This window comes from Triturus cristatus, chromosome 4_1 (assembly GCF_964204655.1).
Source record: "Triturus cristatus chromosome 4_1, aTriCri1.1, whole genome shotgun sequence".
In the NCBI taxonomy this organism is placed as follows: Eukaryota; Metazoa; Chordata; class Amphibia; order Caudata; family Salamandridae; genus Triturus; species Triturus cristatus.
In genome coordinates, this window is record NC_140585.1 from 1,161,433,298 (window position 1) to 1,161,456,349 (window position 23,052).

The 23,052-nt window shown below is 47.8% G+C and overlaps 1 protein-coding gene across 8 annotated transcripts in view; it reads right to left on the reverse strand.

Moving 5' to 3' along the window:
* The window catches only part of BRD4 (bromodomain containing 4), a 1,415,251-nt gene that overhangs the window by 686,610 nt on the left and 705,589 nt on the right, over positions 1 to 23,052 (reverse strand). For all 8 annotated transcript variants that reach the window (XM_085654329.1, XM_085654330.1, XM_085654326.1 and 5 more), the window contains one exon: positions 16,837 to 17,043. In XM_085654329.1, coding sequence (XP_085510455.1) covers positions 16,837 to 17,043 — 207 coding nt within the window. The remainder of the gene's footprint in view (positions 1 to 16,836; positions 17,044 to 23,052) is intronic.

The following is a 23,052-nucleotide window of genomic DNA, read 5'->3' on the forward strand; positions in this document are numbered from 1 at the left end:
ATCAAGTGATGAAAGTCGACTTAAGTACTGTAATGATTTTTAACTAATATTTAGCTATTTTAAAAGTTGACACTTAGAAAATATTTCAGAGAAAACAATCAATGATTCCCTGTGGAAGAAAATTCAGGTTATAGGTACAGTATGTTCTCGTTACTTTTGTAATCCAGTACTGGGTGCCTAAACTCAGTACTGGGACCTTTATCCAAAACAGGTAAGTAATTACGTTTTCAGATATTATACGATTTTTTTTTTTTTTTTTTTTTAATTTTTTATTGAAACAATAAGTCAGTTACAAGCATGGGCCTACAACCACCAGGGCCGGCCGCTAGATGCAGAAAGGATCGTACATTAGTTAAGGCAGTAGGCGACTCCTGGGGCCCAGCCCCGTAAATGGCTCAGGATAGCTCGAAAGAAGCAGGAGACATACATTTAACATAAATAACAACTAAAAACAAAAGGCGAGGCATAAGGGCAAAAAGCGTGGGTCAGGCTACATCCGGGGGACTTTACTCCAAATCTTCAATTAGCTATCAACAGGAGGGAGTACTGAAAGATCGGGGGGGGGTAACGGGAGAGGAACATCTATATTCGATTATTACAACCAGTTGCAAGGAACCATCAAGGGTCAGGGGGACAAGGCAATATCGGTGTCCACTAGGGGGGGCGTACAGATACCCCCACGATACGCGTTCCATTGCCCCCAAATTCTACCCCATGCCCCGGGTTTACCGCGGGCCACATACACAGTCTTCTCCCTGAACATACACCAGTCCATGTTCTCCTTCCATACTGACACGGTGGGTGGCCGCTGGGAGCCCCAAAGCTGCGCAATATCCCTCTTGGCAATCATGTATCCCAGGGCCGCCCACCGAGTCTGAGCCGCGTTATAATCATTGGGCTCCCACACATTCAAGACACAGCGACGCACCTCCGGCAGCAGCGCAACCCCGGTGACTTGTCCCATGACCCCATGAACCCGACGCCAGTATTCCGCCACCTCCCGGCACTCCCAAAGGATATGGAGAAAGGTGGCACTGAGCCCACACCCCCGCTTACAGAGCCCATCTTCCGAGAATCCCATCGAGACCAGACGGGGGCCCGTCACATACACCCGGTGGAGAATCTTTAGCTGGACCAGGCGGAGACGGGCTGGAATGGCTACTTCCTTGGGGGACGATAGTGCGGACTGCCAGTCCTCGTCGTCTAGTTCCACCCCGTCCCCCGTCCACGTCTCCCGAAGGCGCACCAAGAGGTCAGCCCGATTATTAATAAGTTTTTTATAGATTAAAGAGATAGTACTGTCGGGGACATGACCATCGAGTATGCGGTCCTCGAGGGGCGAAGAGGCAGGGATCTTGGTCCCCTCCCCAAAGACAGAGAGCAGGGCGTGCCGAACCTGGGCGTATCGGAAGAACTCCTTTTCCGTGAGTTCGTATTCGCTCTGGAGCGCCGCGAAGGTCTTAACCGCGCCCTTCATCCATAAGTCTCCCACTCTACTGATGCCAATCGTGTCCCAACGGTCAAACCCCTTCGTTGTCCAGAGGCTTCCCAGTCGGTCGGAGGCAAATAAAGGAGTAGCACATGTTAGTCGCTCACTCCAGCCCATGGCTACATTGGCCGCCTTCCAGATCCGTACCGCGATGTTAGTAGGGCCCGTCAGGGTCCGTCCAGCCGAGCGGGAGTAAAGCGCCCTGTTATAGTTCCCACCGGGGAGCAAGAATTTATCCATCTCATACGCCGGATTCAAGCCAGGCGCATACGTGGCATGGTTAATGGCCGATAACTGCGAGGCCCAATAATACCTGCGAATGTCGGGAAGCGCGATGCCCCCATCGTACCAGGGGAGAGTAAGCTTGGCCAGGGCGATACGCGCCCGTCCGTCCCACACCAGTCTCCTCTGCAGGCTCTCCACCTCCCGAAAGTAGGCCACTGGAATGATGTCGAAGGAGTTCTGAAGTGCATAGAGGAATCTGGGAAGGGACATCATTTTAAACAATACTGCCCGACCCAGTGGGGACAAGAGCAGCCTACACCACCGCGCCGTGTCTTCCCTCAAACGCCGAAGTGGAAGCAGGAGATTGTGCTCATAGCGAGCCACCGGGTCCAACGAGACGTGTATCCCCAGGTATTTAAAGCCGGACAGAGATATTTGAATCGGAAGCCGAGGCGGCAGGAGAGGGGGGCCACCGGAGATAGGATAGACACAGGATTTAGACCAGTTAATCGTGAGACCCGAATTTCTCCCGTAGGAAGTCAGAACATCGAAGAGAACGTTAAGCGACTGCCGCGGCGAGGTAAGATACAGGAGAATATCGTCAGCATATAACGAGACCCGATCCTCAAAGCCCGGGGCCCACCGGATCCCCCTGATCGAGGGCTCCCAGCGGAGCCAAGCAGCGAGTGGCTCCAGGGCGAGAGCAAAGAGCAGAGGGGACAACGGGCACCCCTGCCTCGTACCCCTACCGAGAGCGAAGGGCCGAGAGACCCGCCCATTAACCACCACCTGAGCCATGGGTCCCGTGTAGAGAAGCTTCACCCAGCCAAGAAACCCCTCCCCAAAGCCGAACTTGGTCAAGGCAGCCCAGAGAAATGGCCACTCGATGGTGTCGAAGGCCATCGTGGCATCTAAAGAAACCAGCACGGCCGGTTCGGAGAGGTATTCTGCCCTGGCGAGGGCGCCATGGAGACGCCGCAAGTTGAGGGCGGTGTTGCGATGCGGGATGAAGCCGCATTGATCAGGATGAATCAGATCGCAGATGACGCCCAACAAACGATTGGCAAGGACTTTAGCCAGGATTTTAGGCTCTGCATTTAGCAGTGAGATAGGCCTGTAGGAGGCACAGCGGTCCCGCGGCTTACCTTCCTTGGGGATCACGACTATCGTGGCCAGTCGCTGGTCGAGCGGAAGGGAACCGGCCTCAAGGGACTCCTGAAACATACGACGGAGGAAGGGCGCTAGTTTATCCGGGCGCAACTTATATAATTCGATAGGGAGACCGTTGGGACCCATGGCCTTGCCCGAGCGAAGGGATCGAATCGCAGTCGCTATTTCATCTACCGACAAGGGAGCGTCCAGCCGCTCACGGTCCTCGGCGGACAGGCCGGGCAAAGCAATGTCCCTCAGTAGAAGGCAAGAGTCTTCCTCATCCCTATCAGTCACCGGGGAGTACACGGTCCGGAGGTGGTCGGCAAAACATTCCACAATCTCACCAGGCTCAGTCACACACACTCCATCCGAGACACGCAACTCCGGGACCACACGATTCACTCTCTCCTTGTCCAGCCACGCAATCAGCTTTCCCGCCTTGTCCCCGGCATCATACAATCGACCCTGCTGCTCCCTATACATAGTTTTGGCAGCGTCAGTGACAAGAGATCTGTATTCAAACTGTTTCAGGCTGAGGGCGTGGAGCCCATCCGGAGTGACACCCGCCTCCAAGGCCGACTCCAGCCCCGAGATGTCAGTCTCCAGCTTCACCACCGCCTCACTCCTGAGCTTCTTAGCCACCACTATCTGGGAGAGGGCGTGTCCGCGGATTACGGTTTTAAAGGCTTCCCACAGGGACATTGCAGACAACACCGACCCCTCGTTTTCAAGAAAGTATTGGTCCATAGCCTTAACCAGACTATCGCGAGTCGTAGGATCTCGCAGGTACCACGGGTTAATGGGAGCGATCCGCCCTGCAGACCGCGACTCGGTGTCAAAGAGAAGCCACAGCGGGGAATGGTCGGAGATACCCCTCGCCAGGTGCCTGACCTCTCGAATTCGACCCGTCTGCGCCGCGGGCATAAGGAAATAGTCTAACCTAGAAAGACTCCCATGTGCCCCAGAGTGAAAGGTGTATTGACATTGGGTCGGATGCATTAATCGCCAACTATCCACCAGGCCGAAGGTCTCCAACAGACCACCTAGCCAAGCCTGGGCTGCGGGGAGGGCCCTGGGTGGGTGACGATCCAGGTCACCCGAGACCACCGAGTTAAAGTCCCCGCCCATAAGCAAAAGACTGCCCGGAAGTTCAAGCAGCATTCGACCCAAGTCCGCGAAGGTGGAGTTCTGGAGGCCCGGGGGGACGTAAACTGAGACCAGGGCAAGGGGATGCCCCTCCCACCTCCCAGTCAGACAAACATAACGCCCTCTGTCATCTGAGACTACCCTGGTGATTTCCAACGGAAGTGAGGATCGCAGGAGAATGCCCACCCCCCTGGAGCCAGTTGTGAAACCAGAGTGAGCCACGAGGCGGTATCCCCCCCTGTTCATTGCATGGCAGACATTACCAACCAGATGCGTCTCCTGGATAAACACCACATCAGGAGTCAGACGACGCAGATACTGCAGTACTACACCCCGTTTGATACGGTCCCCCAACCCATTGACGTTCCATGACATCAGCTTCAACCCGTCCCCCCCCATCCCCTCCAATAGATCAAAGGTCCCCCCGCAAGTAGCACAAGTCCCAAAAGTGGAAGAAAATCAATACCTCGCCCTGCAAACAAAAAACACACGACAAAACAACCCCTCCTTCCCCCCCACCCCCCCCAACACCCAACTCCCCCCACCCTGCACCCCTGCGGGCCAAAAAACCCCCCCAACTTGCAGTGTGCCTGTCGCCCAACTAACCCCAGTCTACAAAAAGACCCCGGAGGAGGAAAGGGACCCGTCCCCGCCCGCCCCCCGTACAGGTCCTAGCAAAACACACTGAACCAAAGAAGTACAACCCAGCTGAGCAGTGCAAAATGGCAAAATCAAGGACCAAGAGTCACTCCAAAGGGGACCCGTCACCGTTGGCACCTGCAGAGGGCCCGGGACGGCCACCTCTGTCCGGTAGCGAGTCCAGCCAGTCACTCACGGCCACAGGAGAGTCAAAGAAGGCAGTCCGATCCTCATGTTCCACTCGGAGTTTGGCAGGGTAGAGCATAGAGTACTTTAGGCCCAGCTCACGAAGACGACGTTTCACCCCCTGGAATCCCATCCGCTGTTTCTGGACAAGTTGAGTAAAGTCCGGATAAAAGTTAATGGATGAGTTCTCATGTCGAACCGGGCCATGGACACGTGAGGCCTGCAGAATCGCATCCCGGTCTCTGTAGTAAAACAGTTTGGCCACGATAGGCCTCGGGGGGGCCCCCGGCCGTGGCCGCCCGCCCGGAACTCGATGAGCCCGCTCAACGGCAAAGAATTTACTCAAGCCCGCAGGGGTCAGCTGTTGGAGGATGAGTTCCTCGACCAGGAGGTCAACCGGGCGGTCGTCGGAGGACTCCGGTACGCCGATGACACGGATGTTGTTGCGTCGGGCCCGTCCCTCGAAGTCCTCCAGCCGCCGGGCCATCTGATCATTGACCACCTTGATGTCACCAAGCGCGGCCTGCAGGCCCGACACATCCGCACCAAGGGTGGAGGTCCGCGCATCGAGAGTTTGAACCCTCTCGTTTGTTTTGGAGAGATCCGCCCGTATTAAGGTGACATCAATCGCCACCGTATCGATCTTGCGGGTCAGGGCCTCGTATTGCGTGGCGATGGTCTCCCTGATGCCATCAATGGCGCCCATGATATCCTGTAGGGAAAGTTCCGAAGAGACGGATGTGCCCCCACCGGCGGCGTCTGAGGGGGGACCGGCCGTTCCAGGGGAGCCTCTGCCCAGAGTGTAGCGGTCCATGTTGTTGGTCTGGACCGATCCCCCACGGAGGGAGGCCTTAGTCTTACGCCCCTCGGGGCCCCCCTTGCCCCCCATGTGGTCACAGACTCCGAGGGGGACCGCCGATCAAAAGTAGCTGAGGTACAGGCCCTGGAAACCAGCGCCTCACCCGAGGCAACAATATGGCGGTGCGGGGGGACCCAAGGCGATAGGCACTCTAGTGGCAGGTGGAGACAAAGCCTTGTGCAGAGGTCGAGGAAACACCCCGCCACCTCAAGCGCTCCACCGGCCAGCCCCCTGAGGTCTGAAAGTGAAACCGAAAGTGGTTGTGCGGCCCCTGGCACCGAGCCGCAGCCGCTGTTGTTCAATTGCGACACGGCTCCACGGTTCACCTTCGCCCCGGGCACCTCCGTCGGGTGGGTCCCAAAAGTTCAAACAACGATAACTCAGGATTCCCAGGTCCGATTAAATTTCTGAAAAGAAATACGTGCTCAGCCGGTCGTCATCTCCCAGATTCCATAAACCACGTCAGGATATTGTCAGGATAAATTCCGAGGAGCAGCGAGGGTCCGGGGAGCCCTGTGCTCACGCGACCATCTTGGATGCGCGCTAGGCTCCTCCCCTATTATACGATTTTTGAAAAATATTTAAAGATTGCAGAAATCAACACTTAGAAGAAATTTCACAGAAAAACAGTCAATGGTCTCCTATGGAGGAAAAATGAGTTCAAGGTAAGTACAGTTGTGGGTATTTTTCAGAGTCAGTGCTGGGCACCAAGATCCAGCACTGGGAGCTCACCTAAGAGCAGGTGAGTAAATTCGTTTTTGTCACTCGGCTGATTTTTGGTGAATATTTGAAGATTTAAAAGTCCACACTTAGAGTTTGCGGTTTAAGGGTAAGTACTCGACTGGCAGAGTTGAGGTTCTGGGCACAGACTCAGGGGTCTCCCAGGGTCAGGTAGGTACAGTTGGTTCACCCTCAGCGACTCTAGGGCGGCCGGGTGCAGAGAGAGTTAGGCCCAATGTTATGCTTTGAGGGATAGGGGGGCCTTGTTTGGTGGCTGCTGTCTGGCAAGCCACGCGGCTGTGTGAGCTGGGCTCCTGGTCACTTACTCAGGGCAAGTGGGGAAGTAGGTAGGTGTAGAGTTTTCACTGCCAGGGCCACTCGGGCGGCTGGGTGCAGAGGGCTTTTGAGCCTTCGGGCGCTCAATGGATTTCAATGGGAAATCTCCGGTTTGGAAAAAGACTACAAGCTCGGGGACGAGGACTCTTCAGGTGCCGCCACCACTTCGAGAGGCAAGTTGGGTAGTTGGAGGATAGGTAGGTACCCCGGGATTGGACACAGAGGGCCGTGGGGCGCCGGGTGCAGGGGTGCCTTTTGGTGTCGGAAAATCTTACCCTCTGTTGATCGCGGTTGGGGTGGCACACTGTTCTGAGGCTGCAGGCTTCTTCAGGATTATCGAGGGGGGTCCTTGGGTGCCGGACTCGGGGTCACAGTCGCTGTGGGGTCGACCTCGTGGGTTTAGTTCACTCGGGCACCGGCCAGGCTTGGCTGGTGAAGAGTGGGCTGGGATCGCGGTTCCGGGCTGCTGCCAGGGGTGAAAGGTAGGTTCTGAGTAGAGCCTCTACTCATGGGAGTCCCAGGGGATCAGAGTTCAAAGGTAGCCAGGTCCTCCGGGGTTTCTGAGGTTGCTGGCCACAAGAGATGCCGGGTTTGGAGCAGGAGCAGGTTCGAGGTCGACAGGCCGGTAGGGCTGGGGCCAAAGCAGTTGGTGTCTCCCTCTCCTTAGCAGCTGCAGGGCAGGTCTTCTTTTCTTCTTGCTCTTCTTGTAGTTTCGGAATCTGGAAAAGGAAGGTTCAGGGTGCCCCTAAATACTAGATTTAGGGGTGTTACAGGTAGGTGAAGGACAGGGACCAATGGGTCCCCGTCCTGGGGTGGGTACACACCCCCTATCCTGCCTCTCTCCTGTGGGAGGGGGGCAGTAGCCTAGTCCTGATAGGGTAGAGCTCCCCATCTTCAAGATGGCAAGAGCCCGGAGCTGTGTTTCACCTCGCCTCCGCCACCTGAGGGGTGGGTTTGGCAGGCTGGCACATCCCCTGTCCTTATTTGGGGTTTCCGGCCAGAGCTTCCCGCCAGAGTGGGGGGTTGCAGGGGCCTGGGGAAGCTCACAGAGGCGGCATGCCTTTGAAGCTTCCCCCTGCCCATCCTGGGGGAGGAGATTTAGCACCTCGCCCAGGATGTGCATTGTTGCAGGACCAGGAGAGCAGGGGCTCTCCTACCCAGGGGTCCAGCAACATGTCTGCTGGGTGGCAGCCTAGGCGGCCTCAGAGCAGACGTGGATTTGTAGGTTAGGTTTCAGGGGGCACCTCTAAGATGCCCTCTGGGGTGCTGGGTACATTAAATCCCACACTGGCATCAGTGTGGGTTTAATGTGCTGAGAAGTTTGATACCAAACTTCCCAGTCTTTTGTGTTGCCATTATGGTGCTGTGGAGCTCGTGTTTGACGAGCTCTCAGAACCATGTACTCTTAAATGGCAGCACTGCACTTACAGGGCTCAGGAATTGACCTGGGCACTGTAGGGGCACAGGGCTCCTGCTCCTGTGCCCACACCATCGGCATAAGGCACCCAGCTAGAGGGGTGACTGATGTATGCCATGGCAGTGTAGGTGATGGGCATGGCACACAGGGATGTGTGCCATGTCGACTTTGTTTTGGTTTTGCACCCAAACACTCAGCCTGCAAAGGCAGTGGGTGTGTGTAAGGGTACAGGGCCTCTAAGGGTGGCACAAGGTGTGCTGCAGCTCTTAGAGGTCTCCCTTGGTCACAAAGCCCTGGGTACTTAGGGTACCATTTACTAGGGACTGACATGTGGCCAGGGTTTGCCAATTTGGGTTTGGTTTGTTTTAGGGAAGGAACATAGGCCCTGGGCACCTGATTGGCAGCAGTCCAGGGCACACTCAGTCAAAGTACATTCAGCAAATCAGCAAAAAGTGGGGGCATACCATGCAAGAAAGAGGGCACTTTCTCACAATATGGCCATGTCTGAACTGGGGTGGCAGAGTGGGCTAAAGAACGGTGATGGATCAAACCCAGATCTGTTGACTGGGTGTGAGTGTTTGATTGGTTCTGATGCTCCGTCCATCACCACCCCCTTTTGTACCGCTTTGTTCGCCATAAGTTGGCAGGGTATGCTCAGACGCGAGTCCCTTGCTCACTTTGCCACTGGATTCAAGCAAGCCTGGCTGAAGACGGCTGAAATGCCAGAAACCGGTCCTAGGAAGCTTGTTTCCGTTCCAGGGAAGGCATGGCTTGGCAGTTTGGGCTGGACTGTTCCCATGAGGCACAGGGTCAGACTGATTTGCATATGGCCATGTCTGAACTGGGGTGGCAGAGTGGGCTAAAAAACGGTGATGGATCAAACCCAGATCTGTTGACTCGGTGCGAGTGTTTCATTGGTTCTGATGCTCAGTCCATCACCACCCCTTTTGTACCGCTATATAGAATTTGAGGCATCTACGCAAGTCCGGAGAATGCAATGATCTTTTTTACGATGAAGATGGGTTTGGAAAGAAGAATCTAAGAATAACAGACTCATTTAGGTGAAAGTCAGTATGAACCTCTAGAAGGAATTTAGGGTTGGTTCAAAGAATTACCTTGTCTATAGTAAACCGGAGAAAAGGATCTCTGATGGTGAATGCTTGAATCTCTCCCACTATCCTAGCAGATGTCAGAGCCAGGAGTAATGCTGTTTTCCAGGAGACACATTTGAAGTCTGCCCTATGCATAGGCTCAAAATGAGGTACGATCAGCTGACTGAGGACTGTATTAAGTTCCCATGGTACTGGAGGATGTCAGAGGTGTAAATGCTCTGAAGAGTCCTTTCATAAACTGTTTAGTGATTCTTAACGAAAACAGAGTAGACGTTGATGTTTCAGTTCTCCTAGCTCTCGAGATTGCAGCAAGATGGACCCTGACTGGAGAATATTGGAGTCCACTTTTGGCTAAATTTAACAAATAAGGGAGGGTTTGAATAGGTTTTACTTGAAGTGGATGATGACCATTATTACTGCACTAGACACAGAAATGCTTCCGTATAGCATTGTAAGTCTTATTGGTCGTTGGTGCTCGCGCCTGTGCCAGAATATCTTTACATTTTTGTAAAAGATCTAAAAGGTCAAATTCTAAGTGATCAGCAACCATGCGGTCAAATTCAACGACTTGGGATTGTGGTGGAGAATCTCTTTGTGATATTGGGAAATATCCTGGGATGTACCTTCAGAGGAATGGCTAGACATACCGAAAGCTGTAGTAGCTTGAAGTCCCAATATTGACAAGGCCATACCGAAGCAATAAGTATCAGAGTGCAATGATCTATTCTTGCCTATGTAAACAGTGTGGGGATCAGGGGAAAAGGAGGAAAGGTGTAAGCAAACATTCACACCCAGTCACAGATCTTGACCTAAAGCCATTGTTTTTTTGCTCGCCATTCCAGTTTAGACTCAGTCATATGCAAATCAGTCTTTACCGTGCTCCCCATGGGAATGTTTGACAATGTTCAGCATACTGTCAATCATCCTTTTGTGTTGCTATAGTCGCCCTAAGAGGGAAGGGTATGCCAAGGCATGGGTACTGTGCTAGCTATACAGCTGGATTTAAGCTAGTCTGGCTGATGAAGGGTGATTCCCAGAAACCAGTCCCAGGATGCTTGTTTTGCAGTCAAGGGAGGATCTGGCCTGGCAGTTCGGGCTGGACTGGTTTCATGGGGAACAGGGTCAAGGTTGATTTGCATATGGCTGGGTCCACACTAGGGTGGCATGGTGAGCAAGTAAACGATGTATTTAACCCAGATCTGTCACTGGGGATGAATGTTTGACAATGCTCACCATCCCGAGCACCTACTATGTGTTGCACTATATAAAAGATCCAATGTTGGAGACGCAGCAGGTAAAATTGGGGTGTAGGAGACAGAAGACCAATCACTAGATTATAAACGATGCCTAGAGTTCAGCGGAGATCATCTTCTCTGTCGCTCTGGAGTACGAGGGGATCTTTGGTGGAGAAGCTGGAGTCTCCTGCGGTGTTGGCGATGCAAGAGTTACAAGAGAAAAAGGTCTACTTCCCAATGGTGACACCGATGCCTGCCTTAATGACATTTCTGGTTTTGGAACAGAATGAGGTTGCAGACTAGTCAGGTTGAGGGGAGCCAAAGGAGTTTGTAGTGGGTCCTCTAATGGCATCACGCAACGTGGTACACCAAGCAGTCGTGGTGTCTCTAACTTCAGACAGTCTGAGACTCTTTAGGATTAGATGTAAATGGAGAAACTGAGAATCCCAGATTTGAACATCACAGAGCAAGGGAACGGATTGTAGATCCCTAGTGGATTATGTGATTGGAAGGCATAAATAAAGCAGAGAAAGTCAAAGTATCCTGACACCAATGGAGATAATCTGGATTGATACAGTGTCTCGAGAGTGAGGATACATCCCTCGACGACAAACATGTTCGCATTGAGGCTTTCAATGTCAAGATCTTCTACACCAACTGGGAATGATGTGGGATGAGGTTTTCTGTCATCTATCTTTCTCTTTTCCGAAGATCTTTCTCTGGGGAAGTCTTTTTGATGACTAGCATCATGTGGGAGGGGTAGAGGGAGTTGTGTCGATGACTTCCTCCTTCTTTCACATTGTGTCCTGAAATTTCCCCCTGAGCCTGATGCTGTGAGAAAGTGCCATCTTTCTTGCATGGTATGCCCCCACTTTTTGCTGAATTGCTGATGTACTTTGCCTGAGTGTGCCCTGGGCTCCTGCCAATCAGGTACCCAGGGCCTATGTTTCTTCCCAAAAACTGTGTTTAAGCCTAAACCCAATTGGCATCTCTGGACAAATGTCAGGCCCTGGTAAATGGTACAGTAGGTACCCAGGGCCTTGTGACCGGAGAAGGTCCCCAAGGGCTGCAGCACTTATTGTGCCACCCTTAGAGGCCCTGTTCCCTGACACACACACACTGCCCTTGTAGGCTGAGTGTCTGGGTGCAGAACAAAACAGAGTCGACATGGCACACATCCCTGTGTCCCATGCCCACAACACACACTGCCCTGACATACATCAGCCACCCCTCTAGCTGGGTGCCCTATGCCAGTGGTGTGGGTACAGGTGCATGCGCACTGTGCCCCTACAGTACCCAGGTCCATTCCTGGGCACTGTAAGTGCAGTGCTGCCATTAAGAGTATATGGTGCTGGGAGGTTGTCAAAACACGAACTCCATAGCACCAAGATGGCAACACAGAAGACTGAGACGTTTGGTATCAAACTTCTCAGCACATTAAACCCACACTGATGCCAGTGTGGGATTTAATGTACAATGCACGACAGAGGGCATCTTAGAGATGGCCTCTGAACCTAACCTACAATCCACGTCTTGTCTGAGGGGCTGCCTTGGCTGCCACACAGCAGACATGTTGCTGGACCCCTGGGTAGAGAGCCATCCGCTCTCCTGGGCCTGCAACAATGCACGTCCTGGGCGAGGTGCTAGGTCTCCTCCCCCAGGATGGGCAGGGGAAGCTTCAAAGGCATGCCGCCTTTGTGCGCTTCTCCAGGCAACATGCTGTACTCAGCAACTGACCCCTACCGGTTCTGACCCCCACTCTGGCGGGAAGACTGGCCGGAAACGCCAAGGAAGGAAAGGGGATGTGCCAGCCTCTGCCAACCCCACTACTCAGGTGGGGGAGGCGAGGTGAAGCACATCTCTCGGCTTTCGCCATCTTGAAGATGGGAAGCCCTGCCCAATCAGGACTAGGCTACTGCCCCCCTCCCACAAGAGAGTGGCAGGATACAGGGTGCACCCACCCCAGGGAAGGGACCCATTGGTCCCTGCCCTTTACCTACCTGTAACTCCCCTAAATTTAGTATTTAGGGGCACCCTGAACCTTCCTTCCTCAGATCCAGATTCCGAAACAGCAAATAAGATCAAGAAACAAGAAGACTCCGCCGTGCAGCTGCTAAGAACAGGAAGACACCAACTTCTTTGGCCCCAGCCCTACCGGCCTGTCGACCTTCGAACCTGCTCCTGCTAAACCCCGACATCTCCAATGGTCAGCAACCTCACAAACCCAGGAGGACCTGGCTACCTTGTGACTCTGAGCAAATGGGACTCCCACAAGCAGTGGTACTGCTCAAAGCAAGTAACTGACCCCTGGCATTAGCCAGGAACCGGGAACCCTGCACACATTGCACCCGCCAAGCCTGGCCTGTGACAGAGTGGACAAAGACCCAGAGGACATCCCCCCCGGCGACTGTGACCCCGAATCCAGCACCCAAGGACCTACCTCGACGCTCCTGACGACGCCTGCAGCCTCAGAACCAAGGACCCCTCCAACCGTGACCAGCAGAGGGTAAGATTTCCCAACACCAAAAGGCACCCCTGCACCCGGCGCCCTGCGGCCCCCTGTGCCCAACTCCTGGTTGCCTACCTATCCTCCAACTACCCAACTTACCACTCAAAGTGGTGGTCGCACCTGAAGAATCTTAGTCCCCGAGCTTGCAGCCTTTGTTCGTTCTTGAGCTTCTCCATTGCAATCCATTGAGCGCCCGACGGCTCAAAAGCACCCTGCGCCCAGCCGCCCGAGTGGCCCTGACAGTGCAACTTCTACTCTAACCTACTTCCCCATTTGCCCTGAACAAGTGACCAGGAGCCCAGCTCCCACAGCCGCGTGGCCTGCTAGCCAGCAGCCACCAACCAAGGACCCCTGCCTCCCATAGGATAACATTGGGCCTAACTCACTCTGCACCCGGCTGCCCCTGTGCCGCTGAGGGTGTAACAACTGTACTTACCTGACCCTGGGAGACCCCTGAGTCTATGCCCAGAACCTTAACTCTGCCAGTCGAATACTTACCCAAAAGCCGATAACCTAATTTTCTTCCATAGGGTAACATTGACTGGTTTCACTTGGAAATTCTTGTAAGTGTCGAGTTTTGAAACTTTCAAATATTAATCTAAAATCAGCCGAATTAAGAAAACAAATTTACACACCTGCTATCAGGAGAGATCCCAGTGCTGGATCTTGGTGCCCAACACTGACCCTGAAAAGTAATCCTAACTGTACTTACCTGTAACTTGAATTTCCTTCCATAGGATAACATAGCATGATTTTTGCTGAAAAAGTTTCCAAGTGTCAATTTTGCAAACTTACAAATATTCATTAAAAATCGCCTGTATAACAAAAACACATTCTTTCAACTGTTTACAAGAGATGTCCCAGTGCTGGATCCAGGATCCAACACTGAGTTAGAAAAAGTAACTATAACCCCACTTACCTGCTATGTGAATTTCCTCCCATAGGATAACATTGGTGATTCTATGTGAAAAAGTTTCTAAGTGTCAACTTTTAAAATACAATAATATTCCTTAAAAATCATAACTGTAACCAAAACGTTTTTACTCAACTGTTTACAGGAGATGTCCCAGGAGTGAATCTAGGATCCAGTCCTGTGGTAAGAAAAGTAATCCAAAAAGTAATCTATTGCATTTAACTAGAAATTCCCACTGAGCTCAATGTATAATTGTGTTTGAAACTGTGTTGCCTATTGCAACAACTGTAACATTGCATTCAAAACTCTATTGCCTATTGAAAAGTATTTATCTAAAGCATCTCATCCTGAGAAAGTATATTTTGATACATATTGTTGGTTCTAAAATAAAACAAGCACATATTTTTATATACAACCCATTGGCCTAGAGTTCAGTTCTTGAGTGTGTGAGACCATTTACTGACTGAGTGTGTACAACAAATGCTTTACACTGTCCTCTGATACTGCCTTACTGCTCGACCAAGCTACCACTTTAGAGAGTAAGGTTATATCCAACTTTAGCCAATGCCAAACCTCTGGGGACTGTGGACTCTGTGCACACTGTACCTAATTGGGAACAGTATATACAGAGCCACTTTCTTAAAGATGCCACCTCAGCTTAAATTTCCTTTTAGACATTTTTTGCAGCACTTATTGTTTAGATGAATAGGAAGATGGAAAACACACATTCAGACTATATTGGTATGAGAAAAGCAAATAAGCACTCCAACAGCAGTCAATAGTCAGTTCCTTTAAATTCAATCTTATGTTGTTTAATCATAAGTCAACGATAAACTTAGTTTCTAGCACACACTAGCCAACACGCGTTTCATCTCTGGACATTAGTATTTCATTAGACTTCATCAGGGTAACAACAGTAATTATTATAAAGTTCAATCTTACAGCAAGGCGATTCATATAATTTCTCCACCATAGTCCCTGTGGCTGAAACAATAGTATGTGCTGAAGTACATCTTGTAAAAGACTAAGAAAGAACTGGAAATTCCAGTGATGATATATAGGTAGATAAACATTCCAAATATGTGACCAAGTTAATCCAATTACAATCATTAGTTAAGTAAACTCTCAAGTTCATTCTGATAAAACAATATGATTTGACACCCAAACAATTGGCACTCATCAAAACAAGTCATGAAAGAATAATGTGAAAATAAAAGAAAATTCACCCTCAAATAAACCATTGAAAGTGAAATGAGGCAGCAATTCCTCAACTTAGAGCTCACCTGAGGGTAGAAGTGTTTCACACATCATATACTCAATCTTCAAACAAGCTCAAATGTATAGACATTGCAAAATATGGATTATGTCCATTGATAGTAATCCAACTCAACATACCATATACTCATATGACAACATACCATATTTACAAAACACATGCCCAAAGTACCTAAAAGCAAGTAATATCAACACTAACAGTTGTCCAGACCTCAGAACAAATGAACACAATATAAAGAAAAATCTACAGCTTAAAATCGCTGAAATAAGGCACCGTCCTAGAACGCTATAGGATGAGCATGATAGTCCTCTTTCTAATCAAGGGTTTAAAAAATGTACCAACATGGCGGTGTCCTAGAACTCCAATAAGGTCCCCCCTGGTATGAAGTTTGGACTACTCTTCTGTCCGATAAGATAATTGTAGTCCTTCAGGGTGCTTGTAGGTATTTTCATGTTGTTGACAAAGGGATTATTACTCATACATATATAGTCCTGTATATGATTTGTAATTTCTGTAGTGTTTATAGACTGCTGGTGTCTCAGATCAATTATGTTTCAGGTAATATAATGAGCGTTCCATCTTTACAGATACAGAATTTTTGGTGATAGTTTGTCTCTACAAAGTGGTTTGGATACAAATTCTAAACAATATTTAAGTTACTATGCGCGGCTAGTTGTTTCTGTCCTCAGTTCCTATAACCGCATAAAACTATCAGATGGACAACCATTAGAGTGTTGATGTTACTTGCAGTACTTTGGGCGTGTGTTTTGTAATTATGGTATTTGGTCATATGAGTAAGTTTTAATAATGAGAGAAAAGTTCTCATATTCTGACATAGTCGCTGGCACAGCACAATGTACATACCTTAAATATGGTACTTCCCAATGCCTATGGGGCAATCCATGCTACTCACCAAGGTTCATGCCAGGATGCTCTAGACCCATTATGTGGACCTCCATGTATACACCCCAAACAACAGTGCTCTATATCCATTTGCCTGCCCATTGCACTCAAGAAAAACTTCCCAGGTTCTTTATCCGCCCCAAGATCATATACTCTACAATCATTCCTTACAGGATTGTTCTAAAACCCAGACAATGACACCTGGATAAATTCCTGCATTATGGGTACAGTAAAACTAGTCTAGAAATAGACTATAGTATTTCTTAGCTCATACTCCAGGCAGATCATGGTACTTTAGTCCTATTCCTTCAGACAGACCATTATACTCTACACCAATTTCACAGAAAATGCTCCTACATGGACATTCCTCAGACAACCATTATACTCTAGATTAATTTCCCTTACAGCCCATGGTATCCCTGATATTTTTCAGACACTGCCTCCCTCAAGACCATGGTAACACAGACCTATTCCAAAGACCATCGAACACACTGTACATTCTGTTCAACACGTCATTTTATTCTAGGCTCTTTCCACACTGCTCAAACATGAAAGTCTTAGTAAAATGCCCTTTTCTCCTAACCTTAGCTGTCACCATTACCTCTATCCAGGACCATGATGCTGGCCAGGAACAATGTCCTAGACCATGGTTACCCCATGCTCCTGGTTGATGAAAATTAATGAGGGAACGGTGTCCTCTGCTTCTGTGAACAACTCACCTGTTCCTGGAGCTCAGCTAGCCGCTGAGCTCGCTCCTCTTCCGAATTGTCTGAGGAGTCATCACTCTCAGAGGAGCTATCACTACTTGTGTCACTGGGCGTTGGAGGGGGAGGTTTGCTGGGTGGCGGGACAACTGGGGAAGGGGATGGAACAGCTGGTTCTTCTGGTTCATCTGGCATCTTAGCGTAACGCATCTCAAAAACATCCTGAAGAGACCAAGAAAATTAAAAGGAGGTTTGTGATAGAAGTAAATGTCCATCAAAACTACAATCAAAAACACAAAATGCATAACAGCAGCATTTACTAAGTGAAAACACCCAGCTTAAGTGCACAGCAAAACAACCAAATACAAGTCCTCAGCCGATCCCAAAGCACAGGAGTAATGTGGTGCAACTGGATTTTTAAAAAATCCACTACGAAACTGAAACTTTCACATTCCAGATATTCTCTATCGGGGACGCTACACGTGTGTCAGCTGCCTTAATGAAGCAGGCAGTGGACTTCGGTTCAGAGTTGAGGCATCCATCATTTTTTAACTCCTTAATGAGAAATTTGCCCACTAGGAAACATCTTGGCAGACCACATAATAACAATTTATCTTAAAAAGGTTTGCTTCAAAGTTCTCTACAACGGCAATAGGTAAATGCCTTCGAATAGGTCTTCATTTCATATAACTAGGTTGATTGAAATACCATACAGTACCTGTAAAACGGATGTTCTGAATGCAGAATTATTCACAGAATACCAGTTTTGACGAGGATAGCAAGTCCTCATGTTAGGCTCTATGGCACAGTGTCCACCCAGTTTCTCTGCAGTGCAAACACTGCAGTTTGCTTAACACCTATAACTTCCTTGCTTTCCGCTATTCATTTTGCAGCTGATGTGAAAATTAATCATATTCTTTAGGCTTCTGAAATCAGCTCTTTTCACAAAGATACAGCAATTTTCTCAAAAATTGACCTATATTCAATTGATGGGTTTTTGACAGTGGAATACTACCAAATTCAGCTTAACTGGTGCAGGTCAAAAACAAAAGTTTGAAATTTTGAAAAAATACTCTGGCACCTTATAAGAGGCTATTGCAGACTGTAGTCAAAGGATGGAAGACTGGGATATTAAGTTATATGAATTAACTCACAAGGGAACTGACATGGTCCACTGTCTTTGTTTATATCTCAAACCCAGTATGATGCTTCCTAGTTTTGATGTTTCGGCTTTGCAGATATTCTTTGCAAACAGATTGCAACATACAAAGACTGCCAAAAAAAGAAAGCTACAAAAGCTTTCCGTTAATGGTGGACTGTTTGCAGCATTTAATATTGACATGTTTGAGTTATTCCCTAACACAATGAGGGGCATTAAACATGTGAATCAATTAAAGAAACCACTGCTATAGAACCAGTAAAAGGTAAGTAACTTCTGCTTACTCACTGTACTAACTTCTCTACTAAATCATTTATAACCATCTTGAAATGTTCTATCAGAAGTCACTTAAAGTCTGTAAAACTTGTGACGAAGCTTATGAAAAACTCAGGAAGAGGCATGCACACTATTAGCCCACGATGGTGAGCTTATCAGTCAGTCAGACTGACAGATAAACATAAAAATACACAGACAATAATGTGCATAAACTCACTTGATTGGAATGAAACGACCAGGCCTTACAAAGAAATTCCTTATTCAATGCAACAGTGGATATAATATCCCACAGAATGAGCAGGGAGTAAGTGTCCGCACGTTAAAATTAATAAAGGAGGACATGAGTCGGCATAAAAGTGTAACTCTCAATGGCTGGAGGATAAGATAAAGATCACTTGGGGTAATACAGATCATGGCTACACTTAAGGTGTGAAAGATACGTGCAGGTCAAAATTCCCCTAATAAAGGATGTGCTGAGCACATTACATGGTCTAAAAGGACATGAAAGCCACAACTCCAGTCAGCAAACTAACCACTTCATAGGTTACAGAGTGAGAAGAAAATGAAGGGGTGTATCAATCATAGGTGAAATAAGTTCTCCCATCTGTTTTGTGTAAAAAAAATAGTCATGGCAAAAAAGCTATTTCAACATGCACTGGGCCAATTCTGTTTTCTAATAAACGCGAAAGAAATTGCTTCAGTCAACTACCACACAAAACAAAATCATAAAAAAGATTCCCTTCTTAGAATGTCTGAGTGGATGTTCAACCGCTTTTAAAAAAAAGCATAATTTTCAACTAGAAAGAATGTATGATAACCTAAACAGCAAATCATGACATACATCCTAAATGGTAAAGTTAATATATTCATACAGCAATTTCAAAATTCATGTATAAATATTTGTATACATGTTTTGCAAAACCCATAAGTCTATAATTCGTTGTTTTCAATGAATGAGGACAAAAGCAGTTCAGTCTGCAGTGGCACAATATAAAATCATGAGAGAGAGCCTTGTTTTAGGCAGTAAAACCATCTCCGATATGTCAAACCAAAACAGTCTAATTTACAGGGTGAACTACAGTCGTACCAAATGAATAATTCATACAGAAATACATGTTTTGAGTCATCCATTAGGTGAATGCTGCTTAGAAACGTATCTAGAAGCCATTCGCTATTGAGCGCAAAACTCTGGCATGCCATGTGGTTCTCGTGCGCTAACGTAAAACTGATACTTTTCAAACTGATTATTGGTGGGCGGCATTCAGGCAGGGTACTGAATTATACGATTATCCAAAAGTACAATATTCCAGTAGTGGCTAGGTGACCTAATTAGTGATTCATTTGAGCCAAGTGATTTACATTTGAGTCAGTCTATCCATTTGCATTCCTATATCATTTGTAGTTGTCAAATCTCCTAAAGGATTTGGGACAATTTGTTCATTTACTTGTCATTGTATTTCACTAGCAGTATATTTTCTGTGCAGTGTAGAACTAATGGGGAGTTTGCAGTACGGTATCTTATCATGCACTTGTTTTGCAGTATGCTTGTCTATTAGGCTGTTGGCCTAATACATGTTATCACACGGTCACACTAAGTATTCTATGAATTACACTTTTTTTGCTAATGAAAGGGGACTGATTTCCTCATGGTCAAACATTTTAGCATTCTGTGTGTGAGCATGCACTAAGAGCTCATATGAAGGGTTCAACAGCAGGAGGGATGCAACCTGAGATGTCAGGAAAGTAGTATGTTACTTGCCCTGTACTACCCGGTATCTATTCGTAGCATGTAGTGTTGCAGATTCAGATGCTATGCACACTCTTGCCATCTAGTGTTGGGCCTGATCTGTGCAATTGTTTTTTTCTCGAGTCTTTAAAGGTCGACGTTGTACGACGTATCGCCTCCTCGAGGCAATACGCATGTTCAATTGCTCCTCTGTTAGAATGTAATGTTTTTTGAGGATATAATCTGCTAGGTTAGCATTTGCTGTTGAACAAGGTTAAATTATTTGTGTATATTTGACACAATCTAATATCTGCTGGTGAGGCAGAAGGGTTCACGTGAATCTGCAGCACTACACGCTACGAAAAGATGCACACAGGGTAAGTAACATACTCCATTCGTAATATGTGATGGCTGCAGATACACATGCTATGCAAAGAGTGTAATCCAGTACTCCTCTTGATGTGGCTTTAGGCATCAGATGGTGTATTTGCTTGAATTAATGTGCCTATAACTATCTGTCCCACGAGAGCTTGTTGTCTGGCTTGTAAATCCACACAGTAGTGTTTTGTAAAAGTGTGTGGGATTGTCCATGTTGCTGCTTTACAAAAATCTGTTAGCTGTTCATTTCCCAAAAAGGCCACTGATGGGGTGTTTTTTCTTGTGGAATGAGCCCGTGGCTTTGTGGGTAGTGTCCTTTTTGCTTTCATGTAGGAAATTTGTATGCATTTAACAATCCATCTAGTGATTCCTGCTTTTGAGATGGAATTACCTATTCTTAGGTTTGAAAACTCTACAAATAGTTTATTTAAATGTTTTAGTTCTTTCCCCATAGTACATTAGGGCTCTTTTAACACACAGTGTACGTAGTGCCCTTTTTGCAATTGGCTCTGGTTTCGGTAAGAAAACTGGTAAATCTAATGTCTGATTTAAGTAGAAAGGTGATCTAACTTTTGGCTGAAACTTAGGGTTTGTGAGTAGTTGAACGATGACTTGGAAATAAGGTTCCTCAATAGTTTTTGAATGTATTTAGTTGACTCTTCTAAGGGATGTAATTAAAATAAGGAAAGCCGCTTTCCTTCTAAGAAACAGCAATTTGCATTTATGCATAGGTTCAAAAGGTGTGGACATTAATCTTGCTAACACGAGGTTCCATGATGGTACCGGAGGTGTACGTGGTGGAATTACTCGAGTCCCTCAATGAATGATTGTTTTATTACTGGTATGTGATAAAGGGATTGATGTCTTCTGTTTTGCACCGATTGCAGAGAAGTGTATGCTAGATTTGATTTTTGAAGAAGTAATAAGCAACATACCAGTTGTTGTTCAGATGGACAGCACGGGTTTATATTGTTTGCAGCACAATAGTGGACAAAGCGCTTCTATTTTGCTGCATAACACACCCTGGTGATTAGTCTTCTGGCTTACTTCAGAATGTCCATACATTCTGGTGGTAATTGCAAGTACCTAAATTCTACAACCTCAGGAGCCAGATTGCAAGGCTAGGTTGTACATTCAGGTGCCTGACCCTGCGCTTGCTGCAAGTGAGAAGATCTGGAATGTTGGAATGATTCTCGTGATGTACTAGGGACAGCTCCAGTAGTGGTGTGAACCATGGTGGGAATGCCCATGTTGGAGCTATGATTATCATTTTTACTGATGTTTGTCCGAGTGTCCTGACCAAATAAGGAATGAGTGAGAGAGGTGGAAAAGCAAAAGCAAATATCCCTGACCAGTTCATCCATAGAGCATTGCCTGTGGACGTGGGTACCTGGTTGCTAAGTTTTGGCATTTTGCATTTTCTGCAGTGGCAAAGAGATTTATTGTTGGTGTCCCCCACCGTTGGAAGTATGCTGTAGGACTTGAGTGTGGACTTCCCGTTCGTGGACTTGTTGTTGCATCCTGCTTAATAGATCTGCAAGCAAGTTGGTAAACCCTGGTATGTTTTATGCCAGGAGGTGGGTTTTGTGTCTGATGGCCCATTTACAAAGAGTTGTACTAGTTGAGACAGCTGCAAAGCATGGGTCCCTCCCTGTTTCTGGGTGAAGTACATTGCAGTTTTTTTTGTCTGTGCATAGAAGAACATTCCTCCCGGTTATGTTGGGTAGAAATGCTTTGAAAGGTCTGTTGTTGTGGAGACCAGTGACCCTGTACTGTCCTGTCCTCCATGTGAGCACCCTAACCTATGAATGATGCATCTCTTGTAATCGTCACCTGTGGGATTGGGTCCTTGAAGGCTCTTCCTTTTTGTGTATTCCACCACTGTAGTGCCTGATGGACATTGGGTGAAACCAACACTATATCTCCCCCCCTTCCTTGTGACCATTTAGATGCTAAGCGTTACCGTAGGGGTTGCATATGTAGTCATGCATGGGGAATTATTGCAATGTAAGAAGCCATCACAACTAGAGGATTCATCACCATTTTCACTGAGAGGCGATGATGTGGCTGTTAAAGAGCCAGCTTGTTCTGGAGATTGAGAACCCTTTGCGGGTTAGGGTAAGCTTTCGCTGTGATCAAATTGAGTATGGTTCCCAGATAAGGATGTATATGGAGCAGGAGTAAATGGGATTTTGTTGCATTTACTGCAAATCCCAATCTGGTTAAGAGATTGATAGGGGTGTGGGCGTCCTGTAGACAATTGTTCGCTCAAACTCTTGATAAGCCAATCCCCCAGTTAAGGGAAAACATGGATGTTCTCCCTTCTCAGAGTTGATGCTACTACAGCTACACAGTTTCAGAACATACACGGGGTAGTGGGCGTTAAGTCCATTACAGGACGCATCATTCCACCCTTTTTGGTTATTAGGAAGTATAGGGAGTATACTCCTTTTCCTCGACTTTTGATTTTTTCTAATAACGCTTTTACTTCTTTCAGTAGGTGTAGATGATGAAGATTGAAGGTGTGTTTTCTTGGTGGGATATTTGGTGGTTTAGTTTTCAGCTCTAGGCAATATCCCTGACTGATGATATCTAACACCCACTGATCTGATGTTACTTCCGGCCACAACTGATGGAACTGCTCTAGCCTTTCCCCGGCATGTGATGTCTGGGGATGACTGGGAAGTAATTT